The sequence below is a fragment of the Barbus barbus genome (assembly GCF_936440315.1).
Source record: "Barbus barbus genome assembly, chromosome: 23".
Taxonomy (NCBI): Eukaryota; Metazoa; Chordata; class Actinopteri; order Cypriniformes; family Cyprinidae; genus Barbus; species Barbus barbus.
In genome coordinates, this window is record NC_136751.1 from 22,517,072 (window position 1) to 22,537,691 (window position 20,620).

The 20,620-nt window shown below is 37.8% G+C and overlaps 1 protein-coding gene across 1 annotated transcript; it reads right to left on the reverse strand.

Moving 5' to 3' along the window:
* Positions 1-1,486: 1,486 nt before the first annotated feature.
* LOC306843034 (chitin synthase chs-1-like) lies at positions 1,487-20,393 on the reverse strand (the record flags this gene model as incomplete). Its single annotated transcript, XM_079374274.1, has 15 exons — positions 1,487-1,637; positions 4,942-5,159; positions 5,260-5,370; positions 10,456-10,718; positions 11,258-11,437; positions 11,603-11,887; positions 11,970-12,170; positions 13,641-13,782; positions 13,888-13,989; positions 14,078-14,252; positions 14,338-14,490; positions 14,564-14,653; positions 15,443-16,452; positions 18,404-18,534; positions 20,384-20,393. 15 exons carry the CDS (start codon positions 20,391-20,393, stop codon positions 1,487-1,489), a joined length of 3,222 nt encoding a protein of 1,073 aa, XP_079230400.1.
* Positions 20,394-20,620: the final 227 nt, after the last annotated feature.

A 20,620-nucleotide genomic window follows, 5' to 3' on the forward strand; every position in this document is an offset into this window, starting at 1 on the left:
ACCCTAACAGGTGTAAAAAAAAAAAAAAGACAGGTCCCAGAAACATTGCAAAGAATGCTAGCAGAGGAAACACAACCACCAGCGAACAGATCTTTTAGAAGTGGATCGTACTCACCCACCATGGTTCCCGTGCATGAGCTCAGTTCCGGAGGCGAAGTCCAAAGAGGCCTCAGGTCTGAACCATCAGTAAGGTAGATCCTATGAAGCATAGAACCTGACCAAAACATCATAGGTCCAGCATGAGAAACTGCTATGTCAAGCGCAGGAGGTTCCCACCTAACCTCGTTCAAGTGGAGTTAACGGTGGTAGCAGGGGAATTAGAGAGGGGAAGATGAGGGCAGATGACAGGCCCCCCGAGGGAAGGGAGTAGATGCTCAAGTCTTACTCTGGTCTGGATGAGAGCGTTGAGAACGCCTCGTCTGGATCACCTCCCACAGGTCTTGCCTACCTCTCTTCGACCCACGCCTTCCTCTAGCCCCACCCACAGGCGGGGGAGGGGCACGAGTCGCAACACTAGCCTTCTGTGCCCATCTCTGATCCCCAGACTGAGATGGGCCAGGACCCCTGCATTGTTCGGGCTCAGACCTGGACCTTCTTGGAATGAAGGTTTTGAAGGCTGCTTAGTGTGCCTTTGCCCCCCTAAACTTCTCAACCACCATCTCGACGGAGGTACCAAAAAGCACAGAAGGCGAGACTGGAGCATCGAGAACAAAGCACTTCTTTCTTCCCAATATCTGCCAGGTTTACCCACAGATGTCTCTCCGTTACCACCACGGCCGCCATAGACTTGTCCACAGCAGTGGTGACCTGCTTAGTTGCACAGAGAGCCAAATCTGTTGTGCGGCGCAGCTCAGCTACCTCATCAGGTGACAAGCCCTGACCCTTATCCAGGTCTTTCAGTAGATCAGCCTGATATGCCTGAAGCACCACCATAGTCTGCAACGAAGCAACAACCTGACCTGCTGCTGCGTATGCCCTGCCATTCAAGCGAGATGTATCCTGAAGGGGCTTAGATGGCAAGGAGGGAGCCTTGAGAGAGGATGTCTCGCCCATAGAGAGATAACTAGCTAGCATCTCTTCTATAGGGGCATCGCCTCATACCCGCTTTCACGTATCCTCTCAATGTTAGCATAACTAGTATGCTGGAATCTATGAATGCGAGAGGAAAATGGCTTTTTCCATTCCTTCTCAACCTCCGTATGGAGATCAGGAAGAAATGGAAGGCTCGCTTGGGCTGGGGGGCTATGGCAGAGAGATAACACTCATCGAGACGACCCCGCAGCGCCACCATCTTCCACGGCAAGTCAAACCTCGCCGTGGTGCGTTACATAACCTCTAACAACTCATCATACGCAGGGCAGGAGGATTGAAAGGGCTCAGTCTCAACTTTTTTGTCCTCAGACATCTCCTGCTCTTCCTGGGCAGAACCCAGCAGAGCACTAGCTGTTGGATCAGATGATGTCAGAGAGAATGCATCATCAGCAGCTCACCCTCGTTCGCAGCCGAAAAGCACGAGAAGGAAAGCCCCATCTAACTCATCGGCCAGATCCGCCTGCGAGCCCCACGAGCTCATTTTCCTCCGTGCCTTGGCAGTGGCGGGTCCCAAACCACGGGAAGTAGACGGCTGCCCCTCCTTCCTCGAAAAGAGACAGACAAGAGCGGAGCTTTTTCATAGAAAAACGCTCACAGTTAACGTAGATTGCCCCCTCAAGGACATCGCGTGCGTGCTCCTCGCCCAAAAAAAAGATGTAAAGATCATGTATGTCATCGGGTGTCAAATTACGAGGGCACTGATCCACACACCTCTTAAACGCCTTGCTAGTGCTCGCAATGATAGGAGTAAAAAATTAGTTCTTACCCGTAGAATGCACGCTTCAAACTAAACTATCACTGAAGACAAAGAAGAGGATGATGTATTTTCCCGGCGCCCCTTTATACTGTGTTTGTGCCGGTAGTGACGTCTTAGGCTGTCACCGGCCAACATGTTGTGTTTTTGTATGTATGCTTCAGACACGGGTCATTCTGACGGTGTTCCCCAAAGCAACCCCTAGAGGACTCAGTTCGAAGTTCCCTTGAAAAGGAAATAATTTCCTTTGCTCGGAAATGATTAGTTTTTAGGATTAATGTCTGTTAGTTAATTATTATTGCAGACGTGAACTGTAATGTTGATGGTCTTTTCGGGCAGGATAAGCGATATCAATCGCGGAGCCCGGTGTTGACTATAACACTCTGTCGACAGTAATTGAACTAGTAAAAAAACATTTAAGTACAGCTTGTAATTATGCAGTAAAATATTACATATGATCTGGGATTATTAAAAGAAATATATCCTATCATTCCACATCTTGCTTGGAAGGACAGTATGCTTGGAAATATTTCACGTCTTTAATTAAATTCATTAGCTTTGTAGCATGCCTGCCATTCAATAATCACAGTAAGTTTTGTGCTTTGTTGCTTTTAATCAGAAATAAAAGTATCAGCTTTCAAATTCTGTCAGTTTTATCACAAAATACAAACTATAAATGTGGTTTTCCAGCCACAGAAAGACGTCAGTAAAACACACATTGTCATGTAAAGTCACATTTGGCTACCTCGGGAAAGACATTCATTGTACATATAATCTCGTTAGTCAGCTAGAAAAAAATAACTAGAGAGAAGCATTGTATTGCATTCATTATATTTTACTTAACCTGCCGCCTTAATTTTTAATATTTGTTTGAAGAAATCTGTTATGGGAATGTACAGGGAGACTATATAAAAATGTGGATTGTTAGAAAATGTTTACTCGATGAAATCATGGCGCGGTGGCTTCACTTGTTATGATGTCTTGAGCAGTTCAGTTCTTTATTAATAGTTGTAGCCATTGCAGCGTGAACGTCGTATCCGCTATATCTATAACTGTGGGAGAATATGTCAGCATGGATGCGCATCGTCTACGCCAGGTGTAGTTGCACCTGATCATAGTTTTAGTTGGTGCAACAGGTGTAATATTTATCGGAAAGCTGGACGTTGCAAAGCCCAACGTGGGGGCTTACACCCAGCTTTTTTACAAGAAGATGGCCGATTGCGCTGCACACAAACATAAACTTGTTTGTCAACGCTCCCCCGCAATTTTTATTAATAAAATAGCCTAGATACTAGATGGATTAAAGGATTTTAAATGCACTTCATGGAGGGTGGTTCTTTGCCTCCACGTCGTGCATTTAAAATCCTTTAATGCACTGCTAGCCGTTGATTATCCCTTACCTATATACTTCTGTAATTGTATTCATATTATTCACACCAAACTTTAGGAATTCAATTTGCAAACTATTTTTGGATATCTCAAACAGTGTTGCCATGGTGATTTACTAAAATAATGGATTAAAAGGAAACAGGAATTGTCTTATATCTTCAAAATGTATTATCCAAACTTTTCAAAATATTTTACATATGAAGAACAAGACATTCAGAGGAAACATGGTTAGTTTTATGATTTTATGATGCTCTGGGGCCTAACAGCAAATTACAAACCATCAGCACTCTAAACTGATAGATGAAGGCTGTAGTTGTCCACTAGATGGAGTCATAGAATAAGAAATTAAAAGGACATGTCAGTGCCGATAGTCTTGTGGGCAGCGAGTCGACATATAGCACCATTGGGCTATGCTCGTCCCGAGATTGAATCCCAGCATTAGGACCTTTCCTGATCTCGCTCCCCATTTGATAATAAAGCTTTATCATTTTCGAGGGCAGACTTTCTGACCACTTAAAGGCCTCTTTGGGTTCAACAGATCAGTCAAAGTTGTGACTACACTCGCAAAATTCGGACAACATCCTCAATAGTTCTTCACCATCCCTATAAATTGATACAGTTCAAGATGAGATTGTGTGTTAATCCTGGGTTAACGTTCTTATTTGCAGTGTCATTGATTGGCCAAATTCAGCATGTGACTATCACGTAAAGGCTCTTGCTATCAATTTGTACTATTATTATTGTTATTTTAGCATATAAGTGATCTATAAGGGTTTTGTTTCATACTAGTCAAGGATTCATAGAATAATGCTTGTTTTACATCACATAAAACAATATAGAAGCAAGTATACAAGTATTCACACAAACTGAACTTCTGTTCAATAACATTAAAACTTCCTGAGTCACAATGAGAGACATTTTCAAAAGAGCCTATAATCAATATAATTTATTTAAATGCACTCTACAGTAAATGTGCTCAAAGAAATATAAAATAAAAAAAAATTATATAACTGAATATAATGTTAATTTAGTGCAGTTAATTTTTCAAAAGAAAGAACCAAGGAAAGAAAGAAATATAGTGGTATGGTATATGGAATGGAAATAAATATATTGGCTAACAAACTACACATTATTGGCCATTTCTTGTAATGTCAATAATATTCAATGCTAATATTCAGTACTATGTAATTGATTGTGATTAGTTTAATTATTAATTTGCATATCATGTAATTAATTCATTAATTGTCAGGCCCAATGTTTTACACTACAACAGAGCATTCAGGTTTAAACACTAAATAAATATTTAGAACATTCTATTTGCACTGTTATTATCCACATTAATTATTAAATGCAAAACATTATACTGAAGTTATAGCCCTAACAGATGGGTTCTTAAAACATGAAGCTGTGTCTGGCCCATACGTCTCAGGCTGGTGGATTGAGTCCAGGATCTGTGCGACATGATTGACATAGTTCATTAAAAAAAAAAAAACCTAACATTTAAAATGTCATAATTTTGTGTGTGATCCATTGGCTCACCTGATGTGACCGATGTGACTGCTTTCTATAAGATTTAATTTCTGTGTCAGTATATGCCACAAAATGTATTAATGTGTAGATTCTGAAACAAAAGAACATAATCCATAAAAAAAAAACGTCTCTTTATCAGTAATTGTGATTTGATTCTTGTGTGCATGTTTAGTTACCTGTGATAAAGCATTCCAACAAACTGCATTAACAGCAGTACTGCAAAACTCAGTAGAAACATCAGTGCGATTGGATCTAGGGAAAACACTTCTGTTGGGTCATAAGTCCCATTGGGATAGAGTTTTGGGATCTTTATGGAGGCCGAGTCTCCAATCGCCTGAAGGAAGAAAGTTGCCACCAGCCAAAGTGCATTGCAGAAGAAAAAGGCAAATGTAACCTGTATGGAAAAGTAAGCCAAAACAGCATGGAAACAAATCTCTACGGTTCCAGAGCAAATACTTTAGAACAAGACCACATACTATATTTCTTTTGCGTACCTTATTTCGAAGTTCTCTTAGCTCATCAACGATTTTTTCCTGTTGTTCTTTATTCTCTTTAAGAGGTTCCAGATATTTCTTCTGCAGTTCTCTCCAGAAATCGATTTCATCCTGCAACATGTGAAAAAAATTAGGAATTAAAACATAATATTTAATATCTAATCAGCAACTCATAAAATGCATGACATGGTCAAAAACATTTAAAGTATACAATCAGCAACTCATAAAATGCATGACATGGTCAAAAACATTTAAAGTATACAGTTGACATCTGCAGCGACAAAAGGCTCAAGTTATTTTTCGTGAGCTGAACTCAAAGGTCTAAGACTTTTTCTATATACACAAAAGGCCTATTGCTCTCAAATATTGTTCACAAATCTGTCTAAATCGGTGTTAGTGAGCACTTCTCCTTTGCCAAGATAATCCATCCACCTCACAGGTGTGGCATATCAAGATTCTGATTAGACAGCATGATTACATAGGTGTGCCTTAGGCTGGCCACAATAAAAGTCCACTCTAAAATGTGCAGTTTTATCACACAGCACAATGCCACAGATGTCGCAAGTTTTGAGGGAGTGTGCAATTGGCATGCTGACTGCAGGAATGTCCACCAGAGTGGTTGCCCGTGAATTGAATGTCAATTTCTCTATCATAAGCCTTCTCCAAAGGTGTTTCATAGAATTTGGAAGTACATCCAACCAGCCTCACAACCACAGACCATGTGTAACCTCACCAGCCCAGGACCTCCACATCCAGCATCTTCACCTCCAAGATCGTCTGAGACCAGCCACCCGGACAGCTGCTGCAACAATCAATTTGCATAACCAAAGAATTTCTGCTCAAACTGCCAGAAACCGTCTCAGGGAAGCTCATCTGCATGCTCGTCGTGCTCATCGGGGTCTCGACCTGACTGCAGTTTGTCATCGTAAATGACTTGAGTGGGCAAATGCTCACATTCGATGGCGTCTGGCACTTTGGAGAGGTGTTCTTTTCACGGATGAATCCCGGTTTTCACTGTACAGGGCAGATGGCAGACAGCATGTATGGCGTCGTGTGGGTAAGCGGTTTGCTTATGTCAACGTTCATCGAGTGGCCCATGGTGGCAGTGGGATTATGGTATGGGCAGGCGTATGTTATGGACAACGAACAGGCGCATTTTAGTGATGGCATTTTGAATGCACAGAGATACCGTGACGAGATCCTGAGGCCCATTGTTGTGCCATTCATCCACGACCATTCGCTGTACATTCACTCCCCCCACCTACAATTCCTGCCAGCCCGAGACTCGAACCAGCAACCTTTGGATTACGACTCCAACCTTCTAACCATTAGGTCACGACTTCCCTTTATATTATAGGTGTGAGCCTACGCGTGCGGTGTTGCAGTGGGCTTGGTGTCTGGCTCTGTGTTTTTCAACTGTGATTGGAAACTTGATGGTTGGCAGTTCCAGTGGCCGCAATTGGTTTTTCCATACTGAGGCTTTGTGCCGCGGCCTCGGTATTACCATCTCGTTGCTCGGGATCGGTTGGAGTAATCGGCCGTTGCCTTGTGCCGGTGCACTTTTCTCTGTAATTGACTTTATTGACCGTGTTTAACTCTCGCAGGATCAGTGGGACTGTTCTGTGGTGTTCTCCCCACTCTCCCCGGGTCGTGAGTAAAGTGAAACTGAGAAACATTGTAATTAAAATTTATAGCGGTGTACAATAGACAATCAGCTTTTCCTCTGTCACAGTCCCTTTTTGAGTTTGTTTATTTCGTTTATTGTTTGGTTCTTAAATGAAGATTGTTTTCTGTATTTGGTCTTTTTGGTATATTCTAATGTGTTATGGTATCATTTCTTTCATTGTAATCAGGTTATTGTTATGGTCTGGTTTTAGCCAGGTGTTTGTCAAAAAACAGTAGGTAATTTGGCCGGGGATTTTCACAGGGGTGGTGAGAGAAAAATACAGACGTACTTGATTCGGACGGCAATTAAATCACCAACTACCCCCTGTATATGGTGAAAATCACTTGTGTCCCCCTGAGAAACAATTACCATCCGAATCGATCTTAACACAGATTTAAAAAACACAGTTTTAGTGTCCAAGATGGTAGCTTTTTGAACACTCCCGAACACCGTATGGTAACTGTTGTACTTCGTTGTAATTTGCATACATATTTATTTCTGAAATGCTGGAAAGTATTTAAAAGAACAATACTTCATAACTGCTCCACCACAGCGAGTGAGAGCAGAAAGAGAAGAAAATAACGTAAACATTCGAAATGGGTCTTTATTAGGGATGCACGATATTTATCGGACAGATAAATTATCGACCCATATGAGAGAAAATTATGTCATTTTTATTGCTAAGATAAATAAATTAAATCCGATAACTAGATCCGATAAAGTATGCTTGCTGGTAAATCAATCATTGAAATCGATTCAATCAGTGGTAAATCGATTGCAGCTTCAAACTGCAGTGACTCTCAGCATGTGTTGTGCTCATTACGTCATCATTTGCGAACATGTCTTCGCCGGACTGGAAGTTTTTCTTGGTGGCAGAGGAGGACAATGCCATTGCTATTTCCAACCCATGTTCAGCAAGGATTCCGAAAGGAGGAAAAAAGGCATCAAGTAGGGTTGTGACAGTGAGGAAATTTTCCCACTAGTTAATCGACGTGTGTCAACACCTTACCGGTATCACCTCGGTGGATGGGGGTGTAAGTTGTTTGAGTCTTCACTCTTTTCCTCACTTTCCTTTGGTTTTAAATAGCTTGTAAGCTCTGTGCGCATTTTATTTTCACTTTCAAATTAGTGGCAATTCGGCGTCAAGCAGTTGTTTGTTTTTTAGTTCGTTTGAGTTTTCTCACTTTCCTTTGCTTAAATAGCTTGTAAAAGCGCCGTGCGTATTTTATTTTCACTTTTAAATTAACGGCAATTCGGCATCAATTACAACAAAATACAACATAGAATATAGCTAACTTTTATTAACAAAACGAATAAAAATACACCATGCTATATGCCTAATATAAAATAACAGATAACTTACAAATTTTAAATATGCATGGTAGGCCTATACAAAACTGAAAATCAGTAAAGACTGAGGAACAAATAATTATAAAACGTAGAGCGTTTATTAGTGAGATGGAAAGTTTTGAGGCACGGACTGCATACACCTTGATGTAAAATAACGGGAAAAATATCACAGTTTAAATAAAATAAAAATCAGCAAATACTGTGGAACCAAATAGGCTAAATGAGAAACGAATGTTTAAAAAATAAATAAATAAATAGACCTTCCAATATCACCTTAGATAAATGGCAGGTCAACAGGCTTTTCAAAATCCAAAAATATTTTTAAAACAGGTGCTTTTACATTTAGTTTTGAAACTCTTCTGCCATCGTCTTGTCTTTTTCATCTCACTCTTGTCAGTCAGCTCGACTCACTCTCCTCAGGTGATAAATGAAATCTGATCTGTGATGCGCGACTGTCCTTTGTTTGGTGTGCTGCATTGAGCAGACACGTTCAGTTTTAATTGTAGTGTCTGTTCTCTAACTGAACTAAATGATTTTTATTACTATTAAAAAAAATCTAAATGACAGTGAGGGACGGTGCTGCGACTTAACAACCTTGGTATGAGGATGCACTTTATTTTTGTTGAGCATGCACTTTTGTTTTTCATTTTTTTTCGAGGCTGACAAATGTCAATGCATTTTTTTTATAATGTATTTGAAAACATGTGACTTAAAGACTATATAACTGTCTCATCCTCGTGCACTAAAAACGTTGAATAGATTAATTTCTTTATGCATGAAATATTTGAATATAAATTTGTTGTTAATTGCAGATAAACCATAGTTCTGTCATAATTCTGTTAAACCATTTCTGTTACAAAGTATCGTGGTGCCTTACACAAAAAAAAAAAAACATTTGAAGAGTCAGGACTGATGTTTGCTATAGTTAGGCCAGAGCCAGAACTATAAAATATCAGTTTAATCAGTGAATCTTAGATTTTGTATTCTCCTGGGTGCACAAATTGCAGATTATATGAAAATTATAATATAAAAATATGAATTTATCGGTATCAGCATCGGCCATGAGAAGGACTTAATTATCGGTTATCGGTATCGGTTAAAATTTTTCATATCGTGCATCCCTAGTCTTTATTATGGCAGCGGCAGGTATGCAATACAATTTTAAAATGTGTATTATAAACAGATATATATCGCGTATAATTATATACAACTATTGCACGTATTTTTAAACAGGAGATTTAAATAATCAAATAATAAATAGGATTATACATTATAAAATATGCTTGGAATAATAAGAATATATTTTACATAAGTATTTTAAAATACATTTTACACAATAATAAGAATAAATTTGTAAATAAAATTTATTTTATTTACAGCACACAGTCACGTGACTGGCCACGCAAGCAGCGTGTTCTCTGGTTCGCAGGATCACAGAACTCACTCCTCCACTGTGAATAAATCACCATCCGAATCCATGAGTTTTATCACTGAGGTGATATGTAAATTAATTTTTACAGACGTCCATATGAGAAACAATTACCGTCCGAATCGGGCTTTAGGCAGATTTGTGAACAATAGTTGAGATAAATAGGCCTTTTGTGGGCATGGAAAAAGTCTTAGATCTTTGAGTTCAGCTCATGAAAAATGGGGGCAAAAACAAAAGTGTTGCATTTATGATTTTGTTCAGTATATATTCATTTCAAATATTTTGTTAGTTAGACTTACCAAAGGCAGTGCAGATTCATCCAAAGGAAATTCATAAGATTTCATCTGCAAATGTTCAATCCAAGCTTTTGGATGAAACATATGAGTTTTAATGGTAGTCAAATTCAATAAGTCTACATAGAATATTATGATACTATTTATAGAAGTTACACTTACTTTGATGAGGACTAAGCTGGAACTCCTGTTCCCTACAATACATATGAATACAGTATTAGTTTTAGTTGTAGTATTAAAACACGCCTATACGTAAGAATAGATACAAAATAAAATGCTCACAGATGGACTGAAGTGTCAGTGTTAAATTGTCCTATTGTGTGGACATGTTTTTACCTTTGTGTTTCCAAGGGAATTTGTGGTTTTTCAGTTTTTGTTATTTCTTCTGATGGTAATTTCTTCTCAATCAGATCTTCAGATTCCAAGCATGGACATTTGCAGCATGTGGCATTCATGACCTTTTTCTTGATGGTTTCGACTGCCGTAGTTTTAGTCTGGCTGCCGGTTTCACGAGTGCCCCACGTGACATTGTTCATGTTGACTATGGAGTAAATAGCTAGGAGTAGATACCCACTGGGAATGCATAGGAAGTATAACAATCCATAGATGACCAGTGAGAATTCCTGAGGGTGTAACGCTGCCGTGATGATGTACAAAACCACCATGCCGATGAGGAACAGACCACTGGGGGTCAGAAAAGTCTTTTGCTTCACTAAATCACCTATGAGAGTTGACGAGAGAAGAGAAAGTATTATAGATATAGGCTAGATCGTATTGCTATCTTTTAGAAAAAATGTGCAGTCTAAAAATATTGATGGACTAAAGTATACACTACTGTACTTTCAAAAGGTTGGGAATGGTAAGATTTTCTAATGCACCTAAGTCTAATGTACACTACCATTCCTAAGTTTTAGTAAGATTTTTTTAATATATATATTTGATTCTCTTATTCTCAGCAAGGCTGCATTTATTTGTTCAAAAATATAGTAAAAACTGTAATATTTTGAGATATCATTACAATTTAAAAGAATGTCTTATGTATTTTAATGTTTTAAAATGTAATTTACTCCAGTGATGATTTTTTCTAATAATGTAAATGTCTTTACTGTCACTTTTTTTTTATCAGTTTAATGCATCCTTGCAAAAGAAAAGTATTAGTTTCTTTTCAAAAACTCTTACTGTGCCAACTGGAAAAGAAAACGACACTGAAAAGAAAACTGCAGATCAAACTAAAAGATACTTAAAGACAAAAAAAATTACCTATGATTGAGAGAATTGTTCCTGCCATGAGAAATGCATAGAGTACACTCATGATTGCTGCAATTTTAATCTGCGTGTCAGATTTCAGTTTGAAGCACAGGATGAGGTAGACAGAAGGGGGCACTATGGCCAAAGCTAGGGCTATATTTTCATCCATATTCAAGATGAACACAAAGCTTCCTGCAATATAAACAAAGCACTTTAATAGATATTTTGGTCAAATGTAACTGTAAAAACATATCTTCCTTATGCCATACTGCTGAAACAGAATAATAAATCCAAGCACAAAATATATATTTATTTATTTTTTTATTCAAATAAATATTTCTAAACTGCTAACTTTACCTGATATCATGAGACAGATAGTGGCAGGGCCCAGGATGGAAGCTGCCATGCTGATAATCTGGTACAAGATGTAAAGTTTTGAGATTGAGCTGTTCCTCTGAGAGGTCAGTCCTCCTGAGCCCAAGAGGTCGATGGTGTTGGCCATGGTAGAGGGTCCCCAGCGTCTGCGCTGGTTGTAGAACTCCTTAAAATCCTGTGGAGCGTTGGTGTAGGCATCAGATGCTGCGTTATACTCCACCCTCCAGCCCTGCTGCAGCAGCAGAGTGCACAACCAGCGGTCCTCACCTGACATTACACCAACAGAGGGTGAATTACTTTAGTCTTAGTTGAATTTATATAATTTGTCAGTGGTTAGCTTCAAGCAGACCTTGATCATACTGGACATAGTGGCTGGCTTCACTGGCTTTGGTTGTGTATCTCTTCATGACGTTGTCGTCCATGAGTGCAGCTCCTCTGAAAAGACTGAAACATCCAGGGCTGCACAGTACACAGCCGAACACGTGTTCTGCAGTCTTTTGCAGCCAGTGGCCTACCGCATATTCAAACTTCTGATACCACACCATGGGCCCTTCAATTATAGTGAAGAAATGATCTGATTAGTCTATTCATCGCCCTTAAAATCTATGCATAAGTAGTCTCTAGTGCAGGGGTCACCACACCCGAGCGGTTTGCATGTGTACTGCACGTCGACTCGGACAACGACTCAGAAGTATAAATGAAAACCGACACACAGCCTATGGCGTGGAGGCTATGGCATATGTCCGACCCAGAAGTATAAACCAGCCTCAAGTCCGTGGTTTTCCTGTGGAGTTGGGCTACTTTAACATTCTTTCCGCGGGATGTTTTTCATAAGCTGGTTTGCCAATCGACATCAAACATCTAAAGAAGAAAAAGATGTTTTTCATGTCCGCAGGTTGAAGCAACCCAAATAACATGACAGTTAGCCTCTGGAATGTAACTTTTATCAGGGGAACCCTGCCAAAAAATGTGTATTTTACAAGAGCCAATCATGAACGAGAGCCAATCATGATTTTGTCTGAGCTATGAATACAATATAAAAAATAATAATTATTATTATTTTTAATAATTAAATAATAATTCAAATTATATATATTTTTATTGCAATATATTTATAAATATAAATAATAATATTTTATTATTATTATTTATAATAATTATTCTTATGAATAATTAAATAAAATGTTATTAATGATAAAGTGAAAAAAAATCCATCTTTCAAACCATTTACAAAAACAAAAACATGCTAACAAAGCAGCATCTACACGCAAAAAGGGAAAGCGTCACCCGATTCCATAATAAAACCAGAATCAACATTGGCTTGACTTTTCAGATGTGGCGAGAGCTCTGAGATTTGAAAGGATTCAAAAGCAACCCAGAAATGTTTTTTCTTGCTTAACAGGTAATATATTTAATTGAAATGATAAATAGTCATTCAGCTCTCTAGCATCAGCATAAGTTAATTGTAATATTTGACCTTATCAGACTAACAGTCTTAACGTCCAGTGTTAATGACTTGTAATGTAAACTTTTGTTACGTCATTTAGCGATTTCTTAAGGGAAATTTGATTTGGCCAATACAGATAGACCGCGTAAAAAATACCTGCATTAAGACCAATCATGTGCTTATGTCTTTTACATTAGATTTTAAAAAATCTTGTAGCCAAAGGAATAAAATTCTTATAGCAGTTGTATCTGAACCTTGGAAAGCGGTAACACCGACCTAAGTGGTTCGCATCCTTCATAGAGCACATGAGAAGGGTCCATCAGTTGGTCCATCAACAATCCTTGTGTTTTGATTTAAAAACATCAAAGTTTCCAGTAAATCAAAACACAATGGCACCTGCTTAGATGACATCTTTTTAGATTTCCATGTGTACTCTGGTGCCACGAACGACCACATTTATTCGAGCAGATCCAACGTACAACCAAAACATTGTTATTCTGCGAGATGAATGCAGTTTTATTTTTAACTGCTACAGGACCAAAAGCCACATGATGTAGCTATAATATATCCAACCTGTGCCCGTGGGATGAATCCTGCCACAGGCAGCTCCAACCTCTGGGTAGAGTTTAAGTCTGTCGATTAACAGCATGACTGCTGACGGCTGGAAATCAGTGTCCCCATCCAGGGCCAAGATGTATGTGTTCTCACTGTCTTTCTAAGGAGCATTGAAAAAAAAACACACTGTAGTCAAAAATTCTGCTGATATTGTATTAATCTGTAGAAAATTAATCTGTAGAAAGTCTAATAATAAGCTACTAACCTTCAATTTCTCATCAAGGTAATCCAGTTCTTCACCTGCCTTAAGCTTTTTGAAGTACTGTCTGTTTAGTCTCCAGCCAAGAATGTAATACAAGTACATTATCTGCGAACACAGATGATTAGTGAAGTTGTGGGTATAAAAAAATATATATATGTATCTGTTTTTTAACTGGATTTTTCATGAATCTTACCTGCGACCATCTTTTTTTGTGACGGATAAGTGTCTTGTCTTTGAGGTGAACCATCATCAAATTGCCTTTAGGGAGGGTGTATTCCAGCCGACCCCCATAAGGGGTGTTTATGATCTTCTGGCGTGGTAGTGCTGCCTTCTGTTTGAATGTGCATTGATCCTCTTCCATGAAAATGCTAATGTATGTGAAGTATTAGTAGATTAGTCTTGCACATAAGTTCTCAGAGCACATAAACAGATATAACGAAGGAGGATTCTTACGTGTAAACTTCTTTAATTACATCAACAAGTATTTCAGCATATTCATTTGCATGCCTTCCATTATCAACATCCTTGAAAGCATCATCAAAATAAATATGGAATTCAAACTCGACATCACTATGTTCCTTGGTCTTGGGCCTGTATTTATCGAGCCTGGTAGTAAAAGAATTTTGCAATTAAAATTCAATTAAACTTTTTAGAAGTTGAGTAAGTGTAGTCTGTTTACCTGAACATAGAGATGATTATCTTCATCATTTCATCGTGGGTCTCGTGCCACATTGTTGCACACAGAAACACTCTGATGGTTTCTTTTGCACTGAGGAGAACATTTTAAATATTTATGAAGTCATTCCATGTTAAGAAATCCAAAGAAAAGTTTGGTCTTTCATTGTTTAACAGACTTGAAGTTCTCAGATATAGTTTTTGGAAGAATCGGATGAGATCATTTTGAAACAGGGCTTTATTGCAGACTTATTTTAATTGCAGGTATTTTGGTAAATGTGAGCACAGATTTAGATGTTGAATGCTTTTTAAACTCCAGAGGAGATATATGTGAAAATACAGGGGTCTCTTTCTCAGATGAAAACTCTAAGAAGTGGGGGATTTTGCTCTCCTTCTAATCTTACTAATGACTTGGAGAAAGAACTATAACATCAAACAGATCTCATTTGTCATTTTTAATAGGAACACATTTACTGTGTACAATGCTTTAACTTAGAAGGGTTGATTTAAAGGGATGCACTGATAATAATAATAAAAGAATAACTCATACCAATAACAACATAATCATGTTATCCAGTTAATAACCAACATATGTAACCAAGATGTATTATTATTAGTGTTTAAAAGAGTGTTTAAAGACTTTAAGTGAGATTTAGATGATGACAAAGAAATATAGATGGTAATAAATGGTTATTTTACATTTAGGTTTATACATTTTATATATGTAAATTATATAATATATAAGATAAAAATATAAATGTAAAAAAATACCATTCAACATTAAATATTAAATTTTGTTATGGATAAATAAAAATATTTAATATTGGCTGATATATTAATGATATATATATGTAACCATACTTAAAATAAAATCACTTACCACTTTTTCTCCTTGATTCTCTTTCTGATTTCAAAACGGGTATTTAGCAACATGGACTGTTCTAGAAATGCTCCTTCATACATGCGTCGAACAAACAGATCTTGGGTTCTTTCTATTCGATGGATCTTCAGGAACCAGATGTAAACTGTACTGAGCATGAGTCCCAGCCACCAGCTCAGAGCAGAGCAGCCCAAACAGGCCAGTCCTCCTATCTTCTCGTTAACCACAATGTCCCTGGTTTTCAGAGTTCTTATAGCATCCGTCAACATCAAATGCAGCCATTTGTAACTGGATTTCGCCTGAAAGGTCTCAAACAAGGTAGAAGTTTGATTTGAGTCTGGGAGCCTGACTGCAGTTGGAATCAAAAACACTGCCAAAACTGTGATCGAGGCCAGGTACATGGGCAGGACGAAGCTGCGGTGCAGGGCGTGCATCTTACAAGCCACAACCACAAACCAGCGGCACAAGGCAGAGGATGCAATCTGGATCACCACCAATGAAACGATGACTGTTTCAAAGACAAGTTTGACCGATTTCCATTCTCTACCTGACAGAGGAACATAAGCTCCCACCACAGCTGACGTAACCAGGATTCTCGTCAAACTGGAGATGATGCAGACCACGTTACGGGACTGAGCGATGTCTCTGGAAATGTCGTCTAGAAATGATACAGCAAAGAGCGTGCTGTAGTTCTCCCACCAGTTCACAGAAACACAGATGGTCCCAATGATGGCAAGGCCAATTGATATATTTATCTCTAAGGAACTTTCGAATAACAAATAATTGATCGCAAAGAGCACGTAACCTGTGACGATTAAGAAGATGGAGCATACGGGGAGCATTATAAGCCTCTTTCTCTCTTTGGCAAGGCACTCGGCGACCACCTGGAACACTGCGGACAGGATGCTCACGCTGTTTAGGATCATCACATTGGTGACAATGTCAAAGTGTGGCATGGCTACTATTGTTAGAACTGCTGTTCCCAGTGCTACCAGGAACTCAACACACAGAACCTGGAAGAAAGGTCAAATCAAAGTCAGAAAAGTTATGGCCATTATAATTAGATTCTATGCGGTAACACTTTAGAACACTGCTCCTTTGTTAATTAATAACTCCACAGGATCAAGTCACTAATGCACTATTAACATTGTAGTAACTACTATTACCTAACAAAAAACTATGATTATTGATTTAGTAAGTAATAGCGCTCAGTTGAAACTGGTAGTTCACTATTAGCTAATCAATAACTACTATTTTTTATATATATCCTGGAGAACTACTAAGAACTACTGTATACAGGTTCATAATTAATGTGAATTATGCTTAATGTATAATTAATTCTAATCATGGAAACCCACTAGTAATGACTCAAGAATTATCCAATTCTTCTAAAGGAACTACTAACTACTTGGATCAGTATTCTAAAGTGAAAAGCATCATAACTCCCTAATATTGACTGACGTGATTTAAAGCTTTTGAGATACATGTAAGGTTTTGGATCGTAATGGCTCAAGTGTTACTACATCCTTCTGAAGAAAGTACTAATTATTTGGATCAGTATTCTAAAGTGAAGATCACGGTAACCCACTAGTAATGATTTAAGTGTTACCAAATCTAGCAAAATGGATTACTAACCAGGACCTTACAAAAACCTTAAAAGTTTACAATCTCTTCAGTAATTACTAGGGAGTTATCACGATCTTCACTTTAGAATACTGATCCAAAAAATTTGTAAATCCTTTAGAAGGATGAAGTAACCCCTGAATAATTACTATCTAATGCTTCACAACACTCTCAAAAGCTTACAATGATTTCAATCATTACTAGTGGGTTACCATGACCTTTACTTTAGAATTAATTATACATTATGTATTATTCATATTATGAACCTGTATACAGTAGTTCTTAGTAGTTCTTAAGGAGGTATGAAAAAATTGTTACTTATTAGCTAATAGTGAACTACCACATTCAACTAAGCACTATTACTTACTAACTCATTAATCAGAGCTTCTTGTTAAGTTACTAGTAGTTACTAGAGTGCTAATATTGCGTTACTCATGTTGTAACGGGGCGAACAAGACGTGAGACGTGCGGATCCAAGTGCAAGCTTTTATTTATAAACAGTCAATAAACAGGCAGGATCAAACCAAGGCAAACAGGTATGGTACGGGCAAGACACAGAGCAATCCTAGGGCTAGCGAGAGTCGACGATCGGCAAACAATATCCAACAGGGCAAGGCAGAGAGATAAGGTATACGAGCAGTAGTCCAAGAGAGGAACAAACAGAGTCCAAACGGCAAGGCAAAGGGTAAATCCAGGAAACACGGGCAAGAATCAAAACACACAAGGCAAGACTATGACAACAAAGTGTGTTCTGTATGGCAGCTAAAACTAGGAGAGTTATAAATGCAGAACAATACTGGAACTAAACAGAAAAACACAGAATGGCTCGGTAAGGCAGCTAACACTAGGGGAGTGATAAACGCAATACAATACTCGGCCAAGAGGAAGAGGAAGTCCATGGTTTAAGTAGGGTGTGTGATTGTGTGAAAGTTCTCAGGTGTGAGCGTGATTAGTGCAATCAGCTGTATATGTGTCATCAGTGCAATGGATGATGGGAATTGTAGTTTGTGGGTGAAGTGCAACAGTAGTTTTTTTACAGTCTATGGGTGCAAGAGTCAATGTGATGGAGGAGTGACCTCTGGTGGTGAGTAAACAGAAGTCCACAGACCAGATTTGTGACGTGTTCTTGTGTAGTTATTCATTAATGATGGAACAGTATTCCAAAGTGTTAAAAAATGGTGTAAAAACTATTTTCACTCAGCACTTGGTAGTAGATATCACAAACATTTTCAAAGATAGCAAGTAACACATCGAGTTAAAAAGCAGAAAAAAATAATCTTTAGTTACAACTTCTAAAAACAAAAAAACAAAACAAAAAAAAAAATTAAAAACTTTGCTTACCCAAAAAAGAGTTTTTTTCGAGGGCATGGTTGCACTCTTGAAAATGAACTTCCATGTGCTCTTTAGCAGAAGGAGAACACTTGGCCCAACCAGAACAAAGCCAATCCCAAGTAGGGCGGTCGGTTTTTGTTCTGAGCATATAATCACAGTTTGATTGTTCCCAAATGTTATCAAAAGAAGAAATGATGTCTGTAAACACAAAAAAGATCTTCAGTCTAACATTTTGTGTAATATTCAATAAATAAGTTAAATGTTATCCCATCATCCATAAAATGATTAGCCAATGATATAGTAAAGCAGCTCACTTTACTGAGAAGTGCAAGCACGAAGACTAGCATGCCAACAATGGCACACGAGAACCATTTCAAACACCGCACTCGTTTCTTTGGCATCTGCTCATCTTGAATGTATGGCACTTCTCTGCACAAATCCCAAGATGGCCTGTTTTGGAAGAAAATAAGGAAATAGCATATTATTATAGCATATAATAACACACACACACACACACACACACACACAGAGACATATGATGAATAAATGTTAAATGCAGAAAATAATTCTTTTTCAAAAACCAATAAAATTTCAGGAAAATAGAACATTAAAAATGTACAATTAAGTAACATACAAACGCATCAATTTAATATATATTCTTATTGAATGTTAACAAAAATAAGTACTTTTTTTAAAAAAAATAAAACTAAGGAAATTAAACAATCTTTAAATTAGGGTATTATAAAAAAAGTTTTTAAGTACCTGAATTCATGTCTCTGTTTCTGTTCCATATTGATGCTTGCAGAGCAGCAAAAACATTTGACTAATCATCTGTAAAACAGACAAGCGCCTTTTAACTAGATGGGAGGGAGCACTACACCATTATTCAAAATGGCTTCTATGTAAAGTGGTGCTAATCAGCTTTATATTTTCATTTAATTCCACTTTATCTTTACACAGCAATCATCTAACTGTCCGAGTTCAGTTTAATTTCCCACTTCCTTTGATAATGAAAAGGGTTTCCTCAAATATACAGTAACTCACCAGATACATTATGTGGTTAAACAAATGTGGGTAATCCCTTCTAATTTACAGATTACACTAATAATGGACATAATTCCAGGGAAGAAAAATCATAATGCTGTGCACTATATAGTTACATTGTAGGGAATTCTGTTCTTTCACCTTTAAAAAGTAGTTTTGGCCCTTTTGTGTGACAGCGCTCTAGCACATGCATAACTAAAATGGTGTGTGGTGAGAAATAAAGCTGACCTACACAAAGTCCTGAACCCAGCTGACTACATGCAAAGAATAAACATGTAACTGTAAATATGTTACAAGGAAGAAGGAAATAAATTTTTAAGGAGAAAACCCCTTCATGATTTTTGGTTTCCTTTAATATGCTGCAAGTAAAACATTCACTACACAACAAGGAAACCGATATTGTGAAGAACCAGAAAAGAGGTGGCTGTTTGGGTCTGGGTCTTTTTGTTCATTAATTTGAGGCCCGTCTAAAAAAGTTAGCTACTTGAAATACTTTTGCCATTCATATACAGCTATGTGATCCATGCGCGTCATAGGTTAATGTCTCATATGAATGCAAATAAACATAAAAAACAATTACAGTATGCATAAAATAAATCTGGATAATGTTCAGTTTAATTATATCGATAAAGTCAGGCAATAGAATAATATGTTCTGCAGCTTAATCATGCTAAATTTTGTTTAGTTGTGGGTGAACTCTCCCTTTAATTCCAGTGATATCCAGTGAAAAATCCTAATGGTATGGCATGCAATGACAACAAATTACAGTTTGGCAAAGGTCTTTTCTGTTTCAGATGCACAATATCCTAGTCATCTGATCCCTTCATGTTCTATTATCTAGAAAGCCAATGCAGAAGAATGAAATTGGTATGGAAGACTAGCCCCCTATTAACAAGGGTTTGAAAGTGCTGTTGAACAAGCACATATGGGTGCCTTTCCACATACCTTTGGCCATATAGCGGACGATACTATTATCAACATTTACCCCTTACTTTTTTCATTGTTCATGAATTTCTGTTGAAAAACATGAAATTTTGCTTAAAATGTACTCACTCTCAGGCCTTCCAAGATGTAGATGAGTTTGTTTCTTTATTGGAACAGATTTTGAGAATTATTTGAGAATAAGAGTCCAAACAGATGATAAAAACATCACGTTAATTTACAAGTAATTTGACTTGTATT